Source organism: Tachypleus tridentatus, chromosome 8 (assembly GCF_004210375.1).
Source record: "Tachypleus tridentatus isolate NWPU-2018 chromosome 8, ASM421037v1, whole genome shotgun sequence".
NCBI lineage: Eukaryota > Metazoa > Arthropoda > Merostomata > Xiphosura > Limulidae > Tachypleus > Tachypleus tridentatus.
This window is the reverse complement of record NC_134832.1, coordinates 101,023,620-101,044,360: the sequence shown is the minus strand read 5'-3', so window position 1 is coordinate 101,044,360 and position 20,741 is coordinate 101,023,620. Positions and strand designations below refer to the sequence as shown.

Sequence of the window (20,741 nt, the reverse complement as noted above, 5' to 3'; positions counted from 1 at the left end):
CATTTCAGTATCCAGATAGAAAGTGAGTTGACCATAAAAACAAAATAATACCAGAATTTCATTCCTTGTTTAACAGATGACTCTCTCAGCTATGGATGCTTTCTTTGTAGAAGGGAACACAACTTTTATAATCAAAACACATGATACTGATGCACTACATGTTATCAGGAGTACACTATGTGCTTAAGTACAAACAAAACAAAGACAAACATAATTTGTATTAGCAGTGAATGGCTGTCCCATGGAGCATCAACTCACCTGTTGCACATACAAAATCGATAGATAATCTCCATAGTATGTCCATTCGAAGGATGTCAATACAAAATTCGAGATTAGAGACAACCATTGTCATTCTGTAAGAGACATTTTTCATATGGAGCAGGAGATCTACTTCTCCTCTAACGTTACTTCTATCACCATTTGACAGTATGAAGTCGGAATCAACTGGCTTGTATGGTAGTCTCAAATGAAGGGATTCAAGGATTACGAGGTCAATTAGTATCGTCTTTTTTCCTGTATCAACTTACGCTCTCACCTCTTGCCCTTATAAGTTCATACCAAGACCTTCCCACTTTGGAGAAGCCGGGCTGATAATTTAACTCTTTCGAGCAATCAGTTTGATTTATTCCCCAAGTTAGTGGATAATCATACCTTCGGCTTCATTAGCTTTAGAGAATTCGCTTCAGCATCCACCATTGATGGTTATCTTTAAACCATTAATCCAATGGCCAATAATTATGATTTTGCCTACTATGCTGCTTGACAAAGTACTGGCATTATGTGTTGGCCTACATCTGTAAATCATTGGGATAAAATCAACAATCAACAATTCAGTTTTCTTTGCTATTCAGCAGAGTATGGCCAATGTACTTGCCAATGCTCTCATTTCACAAACAAAGTAGATGCTTCACTTTTTGTATGATGTATGACGTCCAGGTAAGCACATCTCTGGGATATTCTGTGGTATGTATCTTAGTAGAGACCTAAGTAGCTCTATCTGTTCATTGTAGATTAGTGTGGTTCCACTGCAGTGCCAGGATATCTGGTATAGGTACCTGAATTGGTCTATCCATCTGACGTATAGCCATTATAGTTGTTGCTATGGGTTTTTTCTTATACCAGCTTGAGCGTTTCACTCCAACCTGATCATGAGAAAATTAGCCTTAGTTAGAGTAAGGTTGTTCTTCACACCCAGATATTTCCTTATGGCTTCACTTAGAAGACCATTAATGAACTTATCTACATATATTCTCTCGATCTGTGGATGTCATGCCAACCAGGGCTACTCGTGTAATCAGTACAAATTTTGCTCATTGTGAACAATTTTTCTCACATCCTTAAAAAGGCTCACTGTATTGCGTGATTCTACATTTGATCGAATTGATGATATCTAACTAATGACTATTTCCTAATTTTCATCTGGATATAAATGGTATCAAGGTTTAAAAAGTCCAGACATAAAGAGAGATTTTGGAAAGCAGTTTGTTTGCGAGTTCATCCATTTCAAGCAGTTACTTAGTTGAAACTTTGAGGAATTGCTCCAAATCTTCTTTTGCAAAACTTTAGAACATGATGAGCGTAATCTGTTTTGTCTCTCTCACTGTAAACTACGACGCTGACCATAGTCCCCTTCCTCTTCACATTTTGTCCCCAAAGCCTGACTGAAGCACTGGTAATGTCACAGGTACAAGATGATCAACATTCCCAGCAACTCTGACACCCAAATAAGTAATCAGTCCATAGTGCATAGTAGCAGAGTGAAGAATTTCTCTTACAGCCCATCATTCAGCTTGGCTCTAGGTTTCGTCATGAGGTGGCAATGTTATTATGATGTACATCTCAGCCCGAAAAGGCTTAACAACCCCTAGTTCATAGCTTTGCAATGTGAATGCCTACATCACGGACCTTTGCAACATGATAGAATTAATATATTCAGGAGAGGACAAATTCTCTTACACAACTGTCTCATTCCGACAGCATATACTCCTTGTTGGTTGTCGCAAGCACTTCTACTCCCAGAATAAGGCATTCCTTCTGTAGAACCATTACTTTTCAACTCTTATAGACTCAAGAGATCAAGTAATGCCTCATATGCATGTTATCAGAAACAGAAACTCCACAATAAATCTTGTGGTCACAACATCATCATGTCTCTATCCTATTTATTATGGTATTCTGAGACAATGGATTTTTGGGCAGGTATTGGATATGTTTTCTTCATAATAAGAGGATCGAACAGCAACTTTTCAGATTAATAAGTTTTAGAACTTCAATGAATTTTAAGTTATGTAATAAACAAAGAGACTGGACACGTTTGATGGACAATGAAAATAATTATTACAGGCAAAAAATCAATATGCGTAGATGATTGCCTCTACTGGATTAGTGATTAGGTCTTTAGTTTTTATCCCTCTCTAAATTAATTTCTACAGAATCAATCACAATGAAAATCAAGTGGCTAAGTCTCTATGCTAATAAAGGAAATCTTGACTTTTTTATTGTTATAATGTCACCAACTGATTTGTCACTCTTAAATATAAGAAAAGGATGTGGCAGCATTTTAAATAGCAAAGTTGATGTTATCTGATATGAGAAATAAATTAGTGACACAAGGCAAAGCTTAAACTGAGAATTTTTAACAATGTTCTGGGTCAAGTGTGTTATAACGAAAGATGATTAGAAACAAAATACACCAACAATTTCAAAACTTTTTACGTTGCTAAAAATGGTTGGAAAAATGCATAACTATATGTTATCACTAGAGCTATTGGCTTGTTTGAGAACAGGGATACTGAAAATTATGTTACTGCTAATTTTGTCACAAAGTTAATTACTCAAGTCATGCCATAGAATGTTTCAAAAATGACAAACTATGATCTTTGCCATCACACAGAGGCAATATCTTGGTAACTTGGTTTGAAGAAATTAATATATTGATGGTGGAAGACTCGATATAGCATTCTTTCAAGCTAAAAAAAGATCAAATTATGTTCTAAACAGCAAGTTATACCTAAAATGTTTCATTGTCAACAAACCCAATAGTAACAGTTGTTAGAGCCAAGAATATTGCTTTGACATTGGTAACATCGAATACAGCAGTATCATGGGCATCTCAGACAACAAAAATGCCAACTACGTCTTATTATATTTAAAGATAAAACTATGTTCTGAAGTGGCATCTAGAATAGTTGTTGCAATACGTATACGAAGCTTAGATATTGTTTTGCTCGATGCACAATAGCTACGATGAAAAAAGAACAAACAATGATATTATAGAACTGTGTTAGCTGCTTTGGATGAACATAACATTCTGAGTGTTCTGATTTTATTTCCTTGGCTTTCATCATTTCTCCATACACTCCACAATTAAGAGACGTAATATGTCAGGATCATAATTTCTCCATACACTCCACAATTAAGAGACGTAATATGTCAGGATCATAATTTCTCCATACACTCCACAATTAAGAGACGTAATATGTCAGGATCATAATTTCTCCATACACTCCACAATTAAGAGACGTAATATGTCAGGATCATCATTTCTCCATACACTCCACAATTAAGAGACGTAATATGTCAGGATCATAATTTCTCCATACACTCCACAATTAAGAGACGTAATATGTCAGGATCATAATTTCTCCATACACTTCACAATTAAGAGACGTAATATGTCAGGATCATAATTTCTCCATACACTCCACAATTAAGAGACGTAATATGTCAGGATCATAATTTCTCCATACACTCCACAATTAAGAGACGTAATATGTCAGGATCATAATTTCTCCATACACTTCACAATTAAGAGACGTAATATGTCAGGATCATAATTTCTCCATACACTCCACAATTAGAGACGTAATATGTCAGGATCATAATTTCTCCATACACTCCACAATTAAGAGACGTAATATGTCAGGATCATCATTTCTCCATACACTCCACAATTAAGAGACGTAATATGTCAGGATCATAATTTCTCCATACACTCTACAATTAAGAGACGTAATATGTCAGGATCATAATTTCTCCATACACTCCACAATTAAGAGACGTAATATGTCAGGATCATAATTTCTCCATACACTCCACAATTAAGAGACGTAATATATCAGGATCATCATTTCTCCATACACTCCACAATTAAGAGATGTAATATGTCAGGAGGCCATTTTGGAACAGTTCTAGAGTTTTAGAGCTTGTTTCATTGTGATTTTGCTTTAAGAATAAATTCAAATTTTCACTCATAGTTTGGGAGCTATGAATTTATTTGCCATATACACCTAACTGAATAAATGTCATTTTGGATCATTAATTTCAGAATAGGTTGAACCCAACGTCGCATAGATTTTGCAAGACGTGAAAAGTTATCTTGTTCGAAAATAATTTATTTGCTGAGAGGAATAATCTGTATCTAATTGACAGCTATTTGTATATAATTACAGTGGCAAACGTACCGTTTAAATTCATCTTAAAAATCGTTCAACAAAAACAATGTTTAGTCATTGTGCTGGCCAAGAAGTGGGACTGAAGTTACTTCAAAGCTATTTGAACTGATATTGGATCAACACAAAATATTTTTGTATCATCAGCGTAGAAATACAACATTGTGAGATAAAGATGATAAATGGCTACGTTCAAGTACCCTTTAGAATGTGTCTAGAATCTAGATGGTATTTTTCCTTTTAAAGGAATAAAATAACCAAAGTTTTGGCAGAATAGCATATCCAACACCACTGCAACACATTCAATATTAGCTACACTAAAAACAACAACACAACCAAGGTTAAATGTCTCACGTTTTTTTCCATGCCTTTAATCTGCTGTCAGATTATAACTTCACCCATTTCTATACCGCGTCATGTTTTGTTATTCGTTCCTACCACCAGGACTGCATTTTTGTCTGCATCCGAAGTGGGTAGTTTTATTTTTGTAATATGAATGTTTTTATCCCTTTCGCATGGTATGTTTAGAAGTTTCTTCTAATTGTTATTGAAAAATATGCCAACTACTACACCGTCTTACATGTCATTCTACTTTCCCATTAACCTAACGCTTGAATTTGGTAGTATGGTTTTCTAGTGGCGCATACATATATTTCCGCCTGGCATGGCCAAGCGCGTAAGGCGTGCGACTCGTAATTCGAGGGTCGCGGGTTCGCGCCCGCGTCGCGCTAAACATGCTCGCCCTCCTAGCCGTGGGGGCGTATAATGTGACGGTCAATCCCACTATTCGTTGGTAAAAGAGTAGCCCAAGAGTTGGCGGTGGGTGATGATGACTAGCTGCCTTCCCTCTAGTCTTACACTGCTAAATTAGGGACGGCTAGCACAGATAGCCCTCGAGTAGCTTTGTGCGAAATTCAAAACAAACAAACAAACAATATGAAAATATTTTACAAACGTATTAAGTAGGGAATACATGGTATGCGACAGTTTGGTGGTTAAAACATTCAACTCGCGATCTGAGAATCGGGGGTTCGAATCCACATCACCAAACATGCTCGCCCTTTCAGTCGAGGGGCATTATATGCGAGGATCAATCCCACTATTCGTTCATATAAAAAGGAGTACCCAAGAGTTGGCAGTGATAACTAGTTGCCTTTTCACTAGTCTATCACTGCTGAATTATAGACGGCTGGCGCAGATAACCTTTTCCGTGAGATTTAAAAACATATCAAACACATCCTGATAAGTGTCAATAGTTCGTTGATCACTTACTTGGTCCAAAATATACTGATATAACATCTAATACTCTTAATTGTATTTTTCTACTTACTGTATTTTATTTATTTTACGATTTACACGTTGAATTTTTAAACTGGCTGAGTGATCCAACGACCTTAGTTAAAATTCGGAAAATGTAAAAATACCGAGAAAACGATCGTAAGTTGGATGTCTGGTTTTTATTATAAGAATATTTAAAACGTTTCTTATTTGGAATTTTATTCTGAAGTATATTATAAAATTATTTAATTCCAAATCTTTTTTTGGGTGTTATTAATATTACAATGTTTGTTGAGTGTTTGTCATTTTAAACCATATTTTTATATACTTAACGGGCTATCACTTGAAAACTACTTAATGTATTTACTATGTGGCAGTGGCTTTAGTACCTTGGGGGGAGGGGAGTACAATTAGCACTTTCATCTCAGTGAGAGTCAATGTACAGAACTAAAAACCTTAAAATCATACCTTAGATGGAAGATCCTTGTGGATAGAGCTCTCTGATGAAGAGGGTATTTTGCCTTCCACACCACCCCAGTGGACATACCCCTGCTAGGTGGCGATCTACGATTATTTTTGTTTTACTAAATTCAATTCAACATATGCTAGAAAGAACTTTAAGAAGAAATGAACTGAATTCACAACGAAAAAATAGGTCAGTACTATAGCAATAACTTTGATATCAGTATCTTAATTTATCACAATAGAAATCCATTTATCGCAACATTGTTTCAAAATATTTTTTGAAACTACACAAGGAATTTATTCACTTAACTATTTCTAATTCTTAAGAAATATACAAGAGAGACAAATGACTCTCCATAGCACCCAACACCAGCCTTGGGGCTTTTTTCTTTTAATAATGAAATTGGTCGTTGTTCTTATAATATACTCAGGTCTCAAGATGTCGAACATGTTGTGATGACAACTGGATGCAAGCCATGGGCTCTCAGATTTACAAACCAGCTCCAGCTCACTAATCACTAGCGTTCATGAAAAAAATGAATTCAAAAGGTTAAAGGAAAAAACCTTAGACTTGTATCTTAGGTGAACCTAAAGATGACCTAAGAAGGTTGAAACGTTGTTCTCTGCTTTATTTTGGTAAAAGTGTTAATACCCATACCAGCTGTCCTGAAATATTTTTACTTCAAGTGGGTTTATCATTACGAGATACCTTAAACTTGCATAAATATAAGATCCATCTCTTTTTGTTGAGAACAGTTCTAAAGTTTTTTTTACATTAAGAGATGCTCAATAACTTTGTAAGGCAAACAAATGTCCTATTTCAAAAAAATGGGAAATAAAAAATTCCACAATTATAAGTTATTTCAAAACAAGAGAAAACTTTATTTCCAACTCCAAAATAAACAACATTAGTTACATATTTTGAAAAAAAGAAACTCCTAATAACAGTTAAATCCAAAATAATTTATATTCCTCTGTTTTCGATTTTTAACTTACAGAAAAAATACACAGACTTAGCAGCATGAACATACATATTTAAATAAAACAAATTACTGGTGAACAAGCTAAATAAGCTAAACCTAAGTTTAATAATAAATTCCCAGCATGACATTGATACTGACCAGTCATGCCATGAGGCATCATATTCATAAAAGCAATAAACAAGTTCATCTAAGACAATACTGAACAAATTTTGTTTTCTGTAAAGTTGTCTAAAACATTGTAAATCTCAAACAAATAAAACTGCCATAAAATTTCTCTGTTCTGATATTTCTTGAAGGTTGAAGTATAACCTCTCTTCAAATTGTCCAATTGTTTTAAATTTTAAGTATACCACTTAGCAAATTATTTTTTAACTTCACAATTAAAATTATGTAACAGCTACCTCAAATTCATATTGATAATATTCCTACAAACTTAATCACATCTAGCAGCTAACATTTTACCAATTCAGAAGAATAAGGTCAAGTTCTAAGTGTTTTCCAGAGATAACTATTGCACTAAATAACTAAAACAGAAAATTACCATTAAAACTTGTATGTAGAATTATGCATAGATTTTTCTCTACATTAAAATACTTTTATTTGAAAGCTTTCAGCCTTCTTGCAAGAGCCTTCATTGGGCAACAACAAATTGTTGGCCAATTAATATTCTGGTCAGAAGGCTGTAACCTTACAAATAAAAGTATTTTAATGTAGTAATGTAGAGAAAAGTCAGTGCATAATTCTACATATAAATTTAGCAACCTTAAGAGTCTTAACAAACAATTAAAATTCATATTTGAATTTCTTTTACAAGCTTATGACACATACCGATGATTAATTTATAGTAAAACCAAAGTAGAACAGGATATTCTACAATGAGTTAACATGCATATTATCTTGCAAGCTTGTTCTGCTCTGAAAAAAATATTTTGATGACAACTTCATTTATTAATATTTCATGAACATTCATTTTCAATTCACAATATTATGGACAAAAACCTGATATCAAGTAGACATTTTCATATTAGAAAGGTCAACGAGAAAAGAATATATAGTTTTTGAGATATACTAATATATAGATCTATGGTTCAGGAAAAATCACAAAGAAAGCATAAAACAAGATTAAATAAGATAAAAACTAATTTCATACTAGAAAAAGAAAAAATTCTACATACCACACCATAAATTTAGAATGTTCAGTTACTGATGTGGTGTAATAATTTAACAATAAAACAAGTTGAAGTTCATCACATTTCTTGTTGTTATACGGATTTGTATAATATCCAAAATTAGTAACAATACAGAATACTTGTACAAATTTTAACAAGTTAATAAATATACAATTTAACATTGAATTACATGATAAACATTTAACAAATTTGACTTACTGCTTATAGCAGAGATCAGATAGTTGGTCATTTTCATTATAATGTAAACCAAACTTGTTTTGAAAAAGGATGTTGAAACTCCAGAATAATTTGAGAAAGAAATAAGATCTACATGTTTATGACCTAGACTTTTGAATGTGAGGAATTATCTAATACATATTTTAGGTTGGTTACTGCAAAAGTAAAATCATACCACTTTGCAAGTGCCTTTTTAGTTTTGTTAGTTCTTAATTCAGGAAGAACACGGTATAAAAATACAGATTATTGTTCGTTTATGATGATTAAACCTTACAATATATCCTACCCAGAAAGAATATTTTCAGGTAGTTAGAAATCTCAATAAAACCGAAAACTAAATCCACATCAAACACATTAACAAGAAACATGTGCTGCTCTAATATGAGACTGTAACATCTATTAATGTGCATACACTGAACATTACAGTCCTGATTTGTTGAGAAAAAATGCAATATCACAGTATTGTGGAATACAATACTGTATTTTTTTAAACACTACAGTACAAAATATTGTATCTTAACTTTTGATGAACACTACAGCATAAATTATTTATCATATCCTTAATATAATATATAATAGCTTATAATAAATTAACCTATACTAACACTACAGTATATGATACCATACCTTGATCTTTATGTAATCAATTATTTTAAAAGGTTAAATATTACCTTGAAATTATATTTTTTAATGTGATGATTTCCTTTCTTAAAACCCATAAAGATATGCACATAAAATACAGTGTAGTTACTAATAACCTTAAGTATTTTAAGTGTCCGATTTAGAGATGAATAACAGAATATACAACATAAACCACTCAGTAAGGTAGAAACTCAAAGTTATTATAAAGTTTGATAAAATCAGTACTCAAACATGATTTCAATTTTTGTAAAAACAAATTGGCTTCCCCTTTGTCCACTCAATGTTAAGTCCATTATGAAAAGCATATAGCTGGCAAGGGATTCAAAATAATAGTAATCACATTTCCATTAAGTATTTACCTAAGGGTTCGTTTACAGTAGTTGTAAAATGACTGCAATAAAAAAAAAACATATTTTCAAGCAGTGCAGGAAATCTATGTAGTTAAAATTTGTTTGTTACACTACCTATATATTTACAGTAAAAAATATACAGAAATTCATACACAAATTATTAAGATTTAAGGTAAATTTTATACAATCATTATATATTTTCAAAATGTACAAGATTTTTACACTTGTTTATAATATTTATTAAATAAAAGCTTAATTTAACTGAGTACTTTTAAAAATGTAATTATGTTTAACATATGAAAGCACATCTTATCATTAAAAAGGAAATATGTTTAAAATACACTTTAACATACAGCTGTAGATGTACTTTCTTAAGCTGTGAAATCTAAATTTGTATATAGCAAACTGAAGAAAAACTTCACACTAACTCAAAGAACATGAACTATATTTGCACAAGATGTAAAGTGTACAGGAATTGCTTGGAAATACATGTATTTTGTTTTTATTTTTCTTAAACATGGTTTATTCTGCTTAATTTCACACATTAACAATGCCCATGTAAAAACAAAGTATAAATACAGCTAGCAGACCATTTAGCTTGATAACATGACATATTAAAACTGTAAAATATTGAACCAAAATATAAAATTTGTGTGACATGTTCTCACATGTGCCAACTCCATTTTCTTTCATTATTTAAATGTTTTCTGAGGAAGACTATTTTATAAGTAAATTACAAGTATAGTTTCAAATACACACAAGAAATCCTTTAATGCTTTCATACCATAATGTTCAGACACTATATACTTTAAAAATCTTTCAAGGTTTTAAATTTTTTACCAGTGTACACTTAAAAAGAAGCATGTCTTCTCATTTGGTTTCTTAAATTCTATTTTAAGTTTCTTTTAATTAAAATGTAAAGATGTAAGCATAAGTAGTTTGTTTCCTACATATCCTCTGCCAAAAGTTGAAGTATTGCTTCCTCTTGGCTTTCTATTTCCTATATGGTAATAATATAACATTAGTTGAATATTCAGATCATACTCAGTAACACTGAGAAAATACACAAAATGAAAATATAAATACAAAATTACCTGCCTTACATGAAATTATTTTAAAAATTGTAAACACATTATTCATAAGAACAAGCATAAGATGAAGAAATTTACACAACATGTTAATGCAAATAAATTCAAGTACTAGTGTACCAAATAACTTATTACTCAGCAACTTTTTTTTTTTTCATACCTCTTCTAGGTCTTCTATAATAGAAAACTCAAGCTTCTGTTTAGAGTTAGTTTTATCAGCAGGATAACAGCAAGTTTTAATTTGCTTTTCCTGTTCAAGCTCCGACTCTAGCTGAGTTAACTGTTTGTTGACTAATTCTGGTTGTTTCATATTTTGCAGGAACTCCAAGTCCTTCTTCAGCACATCCTCTACATTTGTGGTAGGAAGCTGGTAGCAAAACATTATGTCTGGACTCATATTAATCCCTTCCATCCAAGGTGGGTCACCACGCACGGGATGAAAAGGTATTTTTGATTCTTTCTTTGTTTCCACTTCCATTTCCTTCAAAAATTATTAAATGTAAACTTACTAACAGTGACAGAATGGAAAATGTTGAAGTTACAAAATAAGCTTATCTTGGTCAGCAATAAACAAATACACAGAATAAGGTAACTGAAAAACCAAAATAATATAAAAGTACTCTCTAATTTGGTTATGCCATTTTTATAAATAAATTTTATTTTGCTAATAAACTAATACACATATTTTATACTAGTTATAAACTAGCAAATTTCTACTAGAACTTTCTTAAAAGGTAAAATCTTCAAAAAATTAATTTCCAATAAGGAATTACACTTATGAAATTAATATTGCTAATTTATCCAAGAAAGTGCAAGTTTCAGTCAGCCTTCTTATTTGTAGGTTTACAAGAGTGATTACAGAATGCAACAGAACACTAACAATCAGCAACATATACAAAATATCAGTCTTCAAAGTATCTCCAAAATAAATTATGCTAGCAAATCACCTCTTAGTTCTATAAACCTCCTACACAGCTCTCAAAATTTAAGAAACTGCAAAGTGATTACTTAGATTTTTCTGAAAGATATGTAGAAATTACTAGATATATAACTTAGCCTTTTCCAATGAAGATAAAAAACTACAGGGTATGTACCTCAGCTTTTTCTGATGGAGATTTGCTAGAATAACCATCAGATTTCAGAAAGGAAAATGTTATAGAAAATGAGACAGTGTCCTCTTGCATGTCGTTTTCTGATGGTCTTTCAGTTATTATTTCATCCTTGTCAATCTTGTTGCATTTGACTACTCTCCTCATCTTACACTGAGCTTGTTCAGAGTCAGACTCCTCTGACGATGACCTTTCTCTTCGTGTTAGAGGTAAATGCTTCTTCACACTCAATACCTCTCTTTCTGTACCATCTTCTGAAGTTGATACCTATGAAATTAGATTGTTAAGACACTAATACTTCTTTAAGTTGTTTCTTTATAACTATACAGTGCTTACAAAGTGCCAAATTAAGGTATTACAAAATACCATTCTGTCAAACCTGTCAATCAAAAACATTTGAGATTTCAAACATTCAAATTTTGTATGTACTTAATAAATAAAAATAACAAAGTCGATTCTCTATTAATAGTATCTGAACATAATAATATTTAAAGTACTACTATGAAAACTTTACTTTCTTTTTCTTCCACTGACAACTGTAACAAATTTAACATTATTTTAATATCTATGTTTGTTTCAGTTTAATATATATTTAGAAATGTATGCAACTTATATTGTTATATGTATATTGTGCAAGTTCCATCCATTCTATAAATTTATAGAAGGTTCTTGAGTGTAAGAATCCACAATATATATATATATATATACACTGCTGGCCAAAATCTTAAGGCCAATGAACATAAAGAAAAAATATGCATTTTGCATTGTTAGACTCAACCACTTATTTGAGTAGAGCTTCAAAAGAGGAAAATAAGAAAATGGAAAATAAAAATAAAACTTTTTTTAGCATTTATAGGGAAAAATGTGAACACTATGAAATTAGCCTAAATACTAGCTGGTCAAAAGTTTAAGACCATACCAAAAAGAGGTCCTAAACAGGGTAGGAAATGCCCAACAAGTCTTAGTAGTGAGTTGCATGGCCGTCATTGCGAATAACTACAAACATTCGCTTTGGCATGGTCTATATAAGCATTTGCACAAGGCTAGCTGGGATATTATTCCAAGTGGTGAAGATGGCTTCATGAAGATCATGTGCTGTTTGGAACTGATTTTATTTCTATGGACTTCCCTTGCCATCCACCCCCAAATATTTTCAATGGGGTTCAGTTCAGGCAAACACACTAGATGGTCCAAAAAAATCATGTTATTTGCCATGAAAAAGTCCTTTGTCCTGCAGGCATTGTGGATTGCAGCATTGTCCTGCTGAAAGATCCAGTCATTTCCACACAAGCAAGGGACTTCAGTCAATAAGGATGCTCTCTCCAACATGCCAATGTAGCCAGCTGCTGTTTGATGCCCCTGTATAACCTGAAGTGCCATTGTTCCATGAAAGGAGAAAGCACCCCAGATCATGATGGAACCTCCTCCACTGTGTCATATAGAAAATGTCTCCGGTGAAATATCCTTATCGTGCCAGTAATGTTGAAAGCCATCTGGACCATCCACATTAAGTTTTTTCTCATCAGAGAACAAATTCTTCTTCCACTTTTCTACATCCCATGTTTGGTTCTTCTCAGCAAAGTTTAACCGAGCTGTTTCATTATGTAGGAGGCATAGCCTTTGAAGACATTTATGGTTTTCAAAGCCTTTCTCCCGTAGATGCCGTCTTATTGTTCTTGAGCTGCATTTTACATTCGTAAGGGCCTTAATTTGGTTCGACGATCAGCTGGTGTCTTGCTGGATAACCTGTCGAATCCTCCTGCTCAACGCTGGCAAAATTTTATTGGGCCGATCACTTGAAATTCTCATTCTGTATCCCTCTGGGTTTTTTTTGAAACAGCAGTTTTACTACGCCCATTCTCACGAGCAGTGGCACGTTAAGAAGACTTTGCAGCTTGACAATTCTGCCAAGTTCAAACTCTGTCAACTTTTCAGCCTTTAGCATGTTTTTACCCAATATAATACAGGAGATGTCAGTGGGAGATGTTGACAACGCTAATGCTTGAACACAAATGACTAAATTTCGTTATGTGTTTACTGATTAACACTTCGTTTCAGTATGGTCTTAAACTTTTGACTAGCTAGTATTTAGTCTAATTTCGTAGTGTTCACATTTTCCCTATTAAATGCTAAAAAGTTTTTTTATTTTTATTTTCCTTTTTCTTATTGTCATCTTTCGAAGCTCCACTCAAATAAGTGGTTGAGTCTAACAATGCAAAATGCATATATTTTTTTTTCATGTTCATTGGTCTTAAGATTTTGGCCAGCAGTGTATGTACATAAATACCAATATTATTGTCAGCTGAATTTTCGAGAATGTCTCCTAATGACTAGAAAAAGGTAGCCATTGTAATACACAGAAAAGACAGTTTAATACTTTTGTTGAGTCACTACAGACAGTATACTATAAACCTAGGAAGCTATAATTGTAATAAACGTTTATTAATTGAAAAACGGATATTTTACCATGAACATTTATAGATAAAAAAATGCAAGCCATTCAATTTCAGACATTGCATAACTTCGACAATGCCCATAAAGCAGTTAACTAGCTTCATTGTCAAGTGAATTGTTCATGTATACTAATATAGGGTTAACTCTCTCTCTGTGAATTAATGATAAAATATTCAGTTCCAGATGGGATAGAAGACTCAGTATTGTTTGTAAGATTGTGAATCTCATTATATAAACCATTATTTGTAATAAATATTTGTGATAACAATCTGTATCAATTGTATTTTTATATTAAAATATATCTGTGTTAAGAAAGAAAATTGTGTGCAATATTCTTATTGGTAAATATTATAAATTTGATACATACTGATATTTAATTAACTTCTAAATTAAAATTTTCAGTTATTTTAAATCATAAGTAAAACATATATAACATAATAAATCAGACTCATTTGAGATAAATTACAACATGTAACACCACTTATTCACAATATAAGGCATGGTCCACCTATGACATTTGAGATAAATTACAACATGTAACACTACTGATTCACAATATAAGGCATGGTCCACCTATGACATTTGAGATAAATTACAACATGTAACACTACTGATTCACAATATAAGGCATGGTCCACCTATGACATTTGAGATAAATTACAACATGTAACACTACTGATTCACAATATAAGGCATGGTCCACCTATGACATTTGAGATAAATTACAACATGTAACACTACTGATTCACAATATAAGGCATGGTCCACCTATGACATTTGAGATAAATTACAACATGTAACACTACTGATTCACAATATAAGGCATGGTCCACCTATGACATTTGAGTAAAATATTTCAAGTAATATAATAATAACTTCTTTGCAGAAATTCTCTATGCCAGAAAGGACTATTTTCACATAAGTTGATTTAAGTTTGTGAAAGTAACTTGATAATACATGGCAAACTTCAAATGACTACTCTTGTTTTATACATCATGTAAATTTTTAAGAAATATTGCACATACATTTAAAAACTTAGTAAAATAAATGTTACAAAAAAAGACACTCATTAATCAGATGTTAACATTGGTTAGTTTTAATGCATGTTGTACAAGGAACCAATGTAAAAAATTTAACTGAACCAGTTTAAGAGCATAACCTTTCTAAAAAGATAATTTAAGTGATGACATTTTGTAGAGTGGATGGCAACTGACTGTTGTAGAGACATAAGTGTAGAGAATGACGTTTTAAAAGTCTTCCGCCTTTCATCTTCAAGATAATTTAAAACCAAAAACATACTAATGGAAGCTCAAGACTAATAACTACTTATGGTAATGACTAGTCTAGTTCCTCCTGAGGTAAACAATAATAAGTTTGCCTATTTTGATGTATTTTAACTAGTTCTGCATTTCACATCCACATAAATTACAATCCTAGTTCTATCTCTGTCTGGTGTTAAAAGAACAAATGCTAACTGGATTCTTTTTGAGATTGCTAGTAACTAATATGTTGCTATTAAAGATAACCAAACATTACATTTTAATAATAGTTGAAGAGTAAATAAAATATCAAGATAAAGAAAAAATATTTTATTCTTACCTTAGTTGGCTCACATTGTGACTCTGAACAACTGTTGGAACATCCACTATCTGACATGAAGACAGTTGCACCCTGAAAATTAGTGATGGATTCCGATTTTTTAATATATCTGTGTCTCACTTAACATTAAGTGAAAATTTCAATTTAACATTAACTGGAGAAATTAGAATATTGTTATTTGTGCCATTTTTTAAAAGAACATTCTGTTACTAAAGGTAGATATCTGCAAAGCCATACTCAGTGTGATACAACTTTAACAAATATAAAAGCTACCCACATTAGAACTAATTGAAAGATAATTACACAAAAAATGATATTAAACAAACAGTAATTACATGAAAAATACAATCTTGTTTTCAAAATTTAACATGAAATACGACAAAGATGAAACAAATTTCATTTTTGTGGAAGGAAACTGAACAAAGTGTGTAGATTTACAAATTTCATGACATTTAAGTTGTTTTTCAGAATTTGTAATGCATACTAGAGAGAATTAGATATTTTTGCCAAAAAATGATAGTACTAAAAACAACTATGACTTTATCAGGGCTGTTAGTACAAGAAATAAAAAGTGTTTTCACTGTTAGCTGGAGAGTAAATGTCATTCTTTCCTAACTTTATTGCCAAAAGAACACTAAGTTCTTGCTATTAATTAAAAGAATACAAAATACAGTATTTAAGGTATATATCTGTGATATGTTTTAAAAATCAGTTGAAGTGAGTATTTCATACTGAAATGTAAATTTTATCTTTTGATAAACTGAAATTGGGTTGTAGTTAGGTACAAAGTTACACAATGACCTATCTGTGCTCTGGCCACCATGGGTATTGAAACCCAGTTTCTAGCATTATAAGTCTGCAGACATACTAATGTGCTGCTGGGAGGCATTAACTGAAAGTTACAAGACAAGGTTATAGGATTTCACTTTGGCTCATTTTAGTCTAGTTTAGTACTAACCTACCATCACAGCAAATAAAGTTAGAGCCCCTTATAGGTGTCTATCTTATAACTTACAACATTTTATGTAGTTTAAGTTATGTTCAACAAATAGTTTTAGATTACATTATGTCCTGAACACACATTCTATTCATACATTATGCAACAAAACACAGTGAACTAACCTGCAGTTTCTGAGACACAGGAAGATTTCCTGGAGCTTTTGTTATAGCCACTTCAGAAGTGGCTGTATTCATGACGACTGGAACTGATGGGTTAAATATCTGGTGTCCAAAACTTCCTACATTAGGAAATGAAGATTGGCTGCAGTTGCTAACAGAAACATTAGGCATTGGTCCACAAGACCATAAAGGATAGCCTGTCTGAGGAATGATTGTGGACATTGATGGGTGGAATGGAAATGCTCCAACACACATAGCACCTTCAATATACAATGTATGTTAAAAGAAATTACAATAAAAGAAGTTATAATAAAACCACTATCAAATATGTATTATTCTGTTTATAAGAATACATTTGTGTACAAGGAGGAATAGTTGGTGTCTAGCCACATAGCTAATCCAAGTGGGATGTGGCACATTGTCCTGAACCACCAGTAAACAAAATGGCTACACAGTAAACATAAATGATGAAGATCAGCAAGCAAACTGATATTGTATGTTATCAATGCAGCAGACCTCACAAGGAACATGACTGCAGGTTTAAAGATTCTGTATGCCACAAATGTGGTAAGAAAAACAAACAATTTACTGTGCCAAAAAATAAATAGTTAAAGAAGAATGTATGTGTTTAACAATTGGGTACAGGACACAGGAGCCAATGCTGATATCATATTAAATGATGCATTTATTTTCATGAAGTTTCACACAGGTACTGATGTTTCCATTATGAGTGAACAATGTTAAAATATTTTTGGGATGAAGAAACTAAGCAACAGGTTGTTGACATTAAGGTTATGAGCCTATACTGGGGAATCTATCTGTATAAGAGTTCAAGCAAATGTTAACATGTCACATGGTAACACAACTAAGTGGTTGTAATCATTAACCCTACATGCATAGGTGGAGTGAAGGATGCAGGAACTGATCACAAAGAGAGAGTCATTCAATGTGATATTATTAATTAGCATCACTTATCAACTTTTTATATTACCCTATAACAAAAACAGTTTGTGTTTGAGAAAATACTGGATACAATATAATAAGTTGCTAAAAAAAATTCATATATGTATTTTGGAGGTTGTTAAAGTTATGTACATGGCATTGGAGAACAGAGGAACAAGGATCAGCTCGGGATACCAAGACAATTCACAAGAAACAAGTAACAAGTTGTACTCTTGCCAAAATGATCAAAGTGCAGCATCTTTGTAACAGGTGAAAATAACCTACCACATATCCCAGCAACACTATACAACATGATCAAGAAAGATTTTCATCTGGAAAACTGACCCAAGTTATGTACAGAAGTTGCTTCCATTACATATCCATTCAACCATTACATACCTCAAGTAGCTACAAAATAAAGTAGGTATTCATGCTTTTCCATACAACTACATATTGGTCAAGTTGCCAGATGCAACATCTATGGATATCTGTGTGTTTGGACAATTTAAAACTGTGAAACCATTATTCTCAAAGTTTAGATGACTTTTAGAAAGTGTGCAAATAGAAGTGTACTTTCAACTTATCAGCCCTAAAATGAGACTTTTTTCCAATGAAAAATATACTGCAGAGCCAAAGAAGAGTATTTGTCTGCATGTTTAATGGAATCCAGTCTATACCTAGTATATTCCTGCAGAAAATTGATTTCAGCATTTCAAATGAATGATGTTGAGAATTCAATTGTTTACACTTCATGTACTTGGTTGTTAGCCAAGAATAATTGTAGGATGATTTAAACGGAAGTTTAACATGTATTTTTGGAGAATCCACTAAGTACAAGTCAGTCAGAGAAACCCATAGTAAAAAGAGTTGTGAAAAATCAGGCATTTTAGGAAAACACCATATAGATTGGATGTGTGGTTAATTGTTTGTGCTAGATACAGATCTACAATATGCACTTGTTTCTTAGTTCTGTTGTAAGTTTTATAAGAGAAATATTTTTGATATTATATTTCATTTAACACATAATAAATGTAAATTCACATACCTATGTGAGCAGACAGCATACTTGGTTTATACTGTCCAGATGGTTAACAGCTAAGAGAAGGAGTATGGTATACTGTGTAATGTTTATTTCTATAACATTAGATAACTAGAAGATTCCAAATTAAGGAGTGTATGTGAGGCTTAAAATAGTTAATTTAATTCGAAATAAAATGCAATATCAGCTATGTGCTCTCTTTGTATATGGTGTATACATTTCCCTTCTTTCTTCTGGAATTACTAAAATAGCTTTCCAAATTCAACAAAATGATGAAACAAATCATGAACAAAAATCCAAAATATCACATACACTACTGACACTAGTACAAGCTTCAGTATATTTGAGTTATTTCTATAGCTTAAAAATAAATGAAGTCATATCTAAGAGTTAAGAAAACACCTTTGTTGGCAAAAAAGTATCTGAAATGCATGTAATCATAATAATAATACATTCACTTGTTGGAACTTGGGACACATTACAGATTTCTTACTCCATTGAAGGTTTTTCTTGCATTATATTTTGAAATTTGATCTTGTACAAATATCAGACTGTTAAACACTGGATATAGCATTTCACTAACTAATAAAAAAGAGTCCTCTCTTTAAAATGTGCAATAATGTTGTCTGAGAACATCAATATCAAAACATTATTTACCATGTTATAACACATGATTAATCTGAAATATTGTAATATATAAAACTTTATACAATAAATATCAAATAACAGAATTACCTGGTATAAAGAACGGTGAAGAGTGACCTTCATTTGCATTCTTATGTGGAAAGAATGTGCAAGAATTGAACCCAAAGTTTGGTACTGAGGTATTGAATACTGGATTTGAGAAGGAAGTTGCCCCAGAAGTAGAGTTAGCTGAAGTAAAGATTGGTGCTGTGGGTGCTAATATAGGAAAACTTTGAAGAGAAAATGGAGGAGCAAAATTAAAGGAAATGTATGGCATTCCCAAAGCTTGCATTGGATTAGTCCCTCCTTCTGTCTGACATGGTGTGGTTGTTAATGTATATTTATGGTTTGATTTATGTTTATGTGAACCAGCAGGGTATTCTTTCACCTGAGATCTTTTGTGATGAAGAGCATCCTTCCCTTTACAAACAGGACTAGAAACGTTGGACATCTTTTCTTTCCATGGTACAAAGGACTTCTGAGTCATACGATTATGTTCAGACAAAGCCTCCTCAGTCAGAGGATGCCAAACAGTACAATTACTTCTGTCTTTGGCATTTCTACAACTACTACTACCATTGATGGTGTCCATTTTCCGATCTTTATTCTGTGATGGAACTGACCCATTGCCAGAGTCACCTTTAGAAATCATCTTTTGTATGAAATTAGAGCTAGGTAAACCACAAGCTTTGAACCTAGCTGACCTTGGTGAGTGAGATGAAAGTTGTCTGTCATTATCATCAGCAAATCCTAGAAAAGAAATGATATTCATGATATCCAAACAAAATTAACTTGCTTTTTAGTTTATACAAATCATAAATCAAACACTTGTATTATGAAAATACCACAAATCAAATCTAGTAACTGTATCACACTTTTCATTCCAAAAGAATTATGTTTTAACCAATTTATTATTAGGTTTCTTTACAGAACTATGACTAGCTTACTCATCAGAAACGTTTTATTTGCTAAAAATAATTTTTGAAAAGTAAACAGATTTAAGGTCTTGTCTACATGAACGACTTTTATTCCAAGTAACTGTCTTAAAGTCTTATTTACTAGCAACAAAACTGATGAAATATTCAAAATAAAAAGTTGTAAAAAATGACTTCATTTGTGTATATTCCTCATC

At 32.3% G+C, this 20,741-nt stretch overlaps 1 protein-coding gene and 1 long non-coding RNA gene across 7 annotated transcripts in view; one reads left to right on the top strand and one right to left on the bottom strand.

The window, feature by feature from the left end:
• The first annotated feature begins 5,750 nt into the window (after nt 1-5,750).
• Nucleotides 5,751-16,411, top strand: LOC143223068 (uncharacterized). Of its 2 annotated transcripts, XR_013012646.1 has the most exons (4): nt 5,751-5,888; nt 6,203-6,384; nt 10,983-11,107; nt 15,831-16,411. It is a non-coding gene; the product is annotated as an uncharacterized LOC143223068 (long non-coding RNA). The 2 variants fall into 2 exon arrangements; XR_013012645.1 differs by lacking the exon at nt 5,751-5,888 and having other exon boundaries at nt 6,102-6,384.
• The window catches only part of LOC143223066 (uncharacterized), a 54,020-nt gene continuing 40,337 nt past the window's right edge, over nt 7,059-20,741 (bottom strand). For all 5 annotated transcript variants that reach the window (XM_076450481.1, XM_076450482.1, XM_076450479.1 and 2 more), the window contains 6 exons: nt 19,661-20,359; nt 16,948-17,204; nt 15,826-15,897; nt 11,758-12,039; nt 10,824-11,144; nt 7,059-10,575 (listed from right to left, as the gene is read on the bottom strand). In XM_076450481.1, the coding sequence (XP_076306596.1) occupies nt 10,522-10,575; nt 10,824-11,144; nt 11,758-12,039; nt 15,826-15,897; nt 16,948-17,204; nt 19,661-20,359 (1,685 nt within the window). In that variant the 3' untranslated portion in view covers nt 7,059-10,521. The remainder of the gene's footprint in view (nt 10,576-10,823; nt 11,145-11,757; nt 12,040-15,825; nt 15,898-16,947; nt 17,205-19,660; nt 20,360-20,741) is intronic.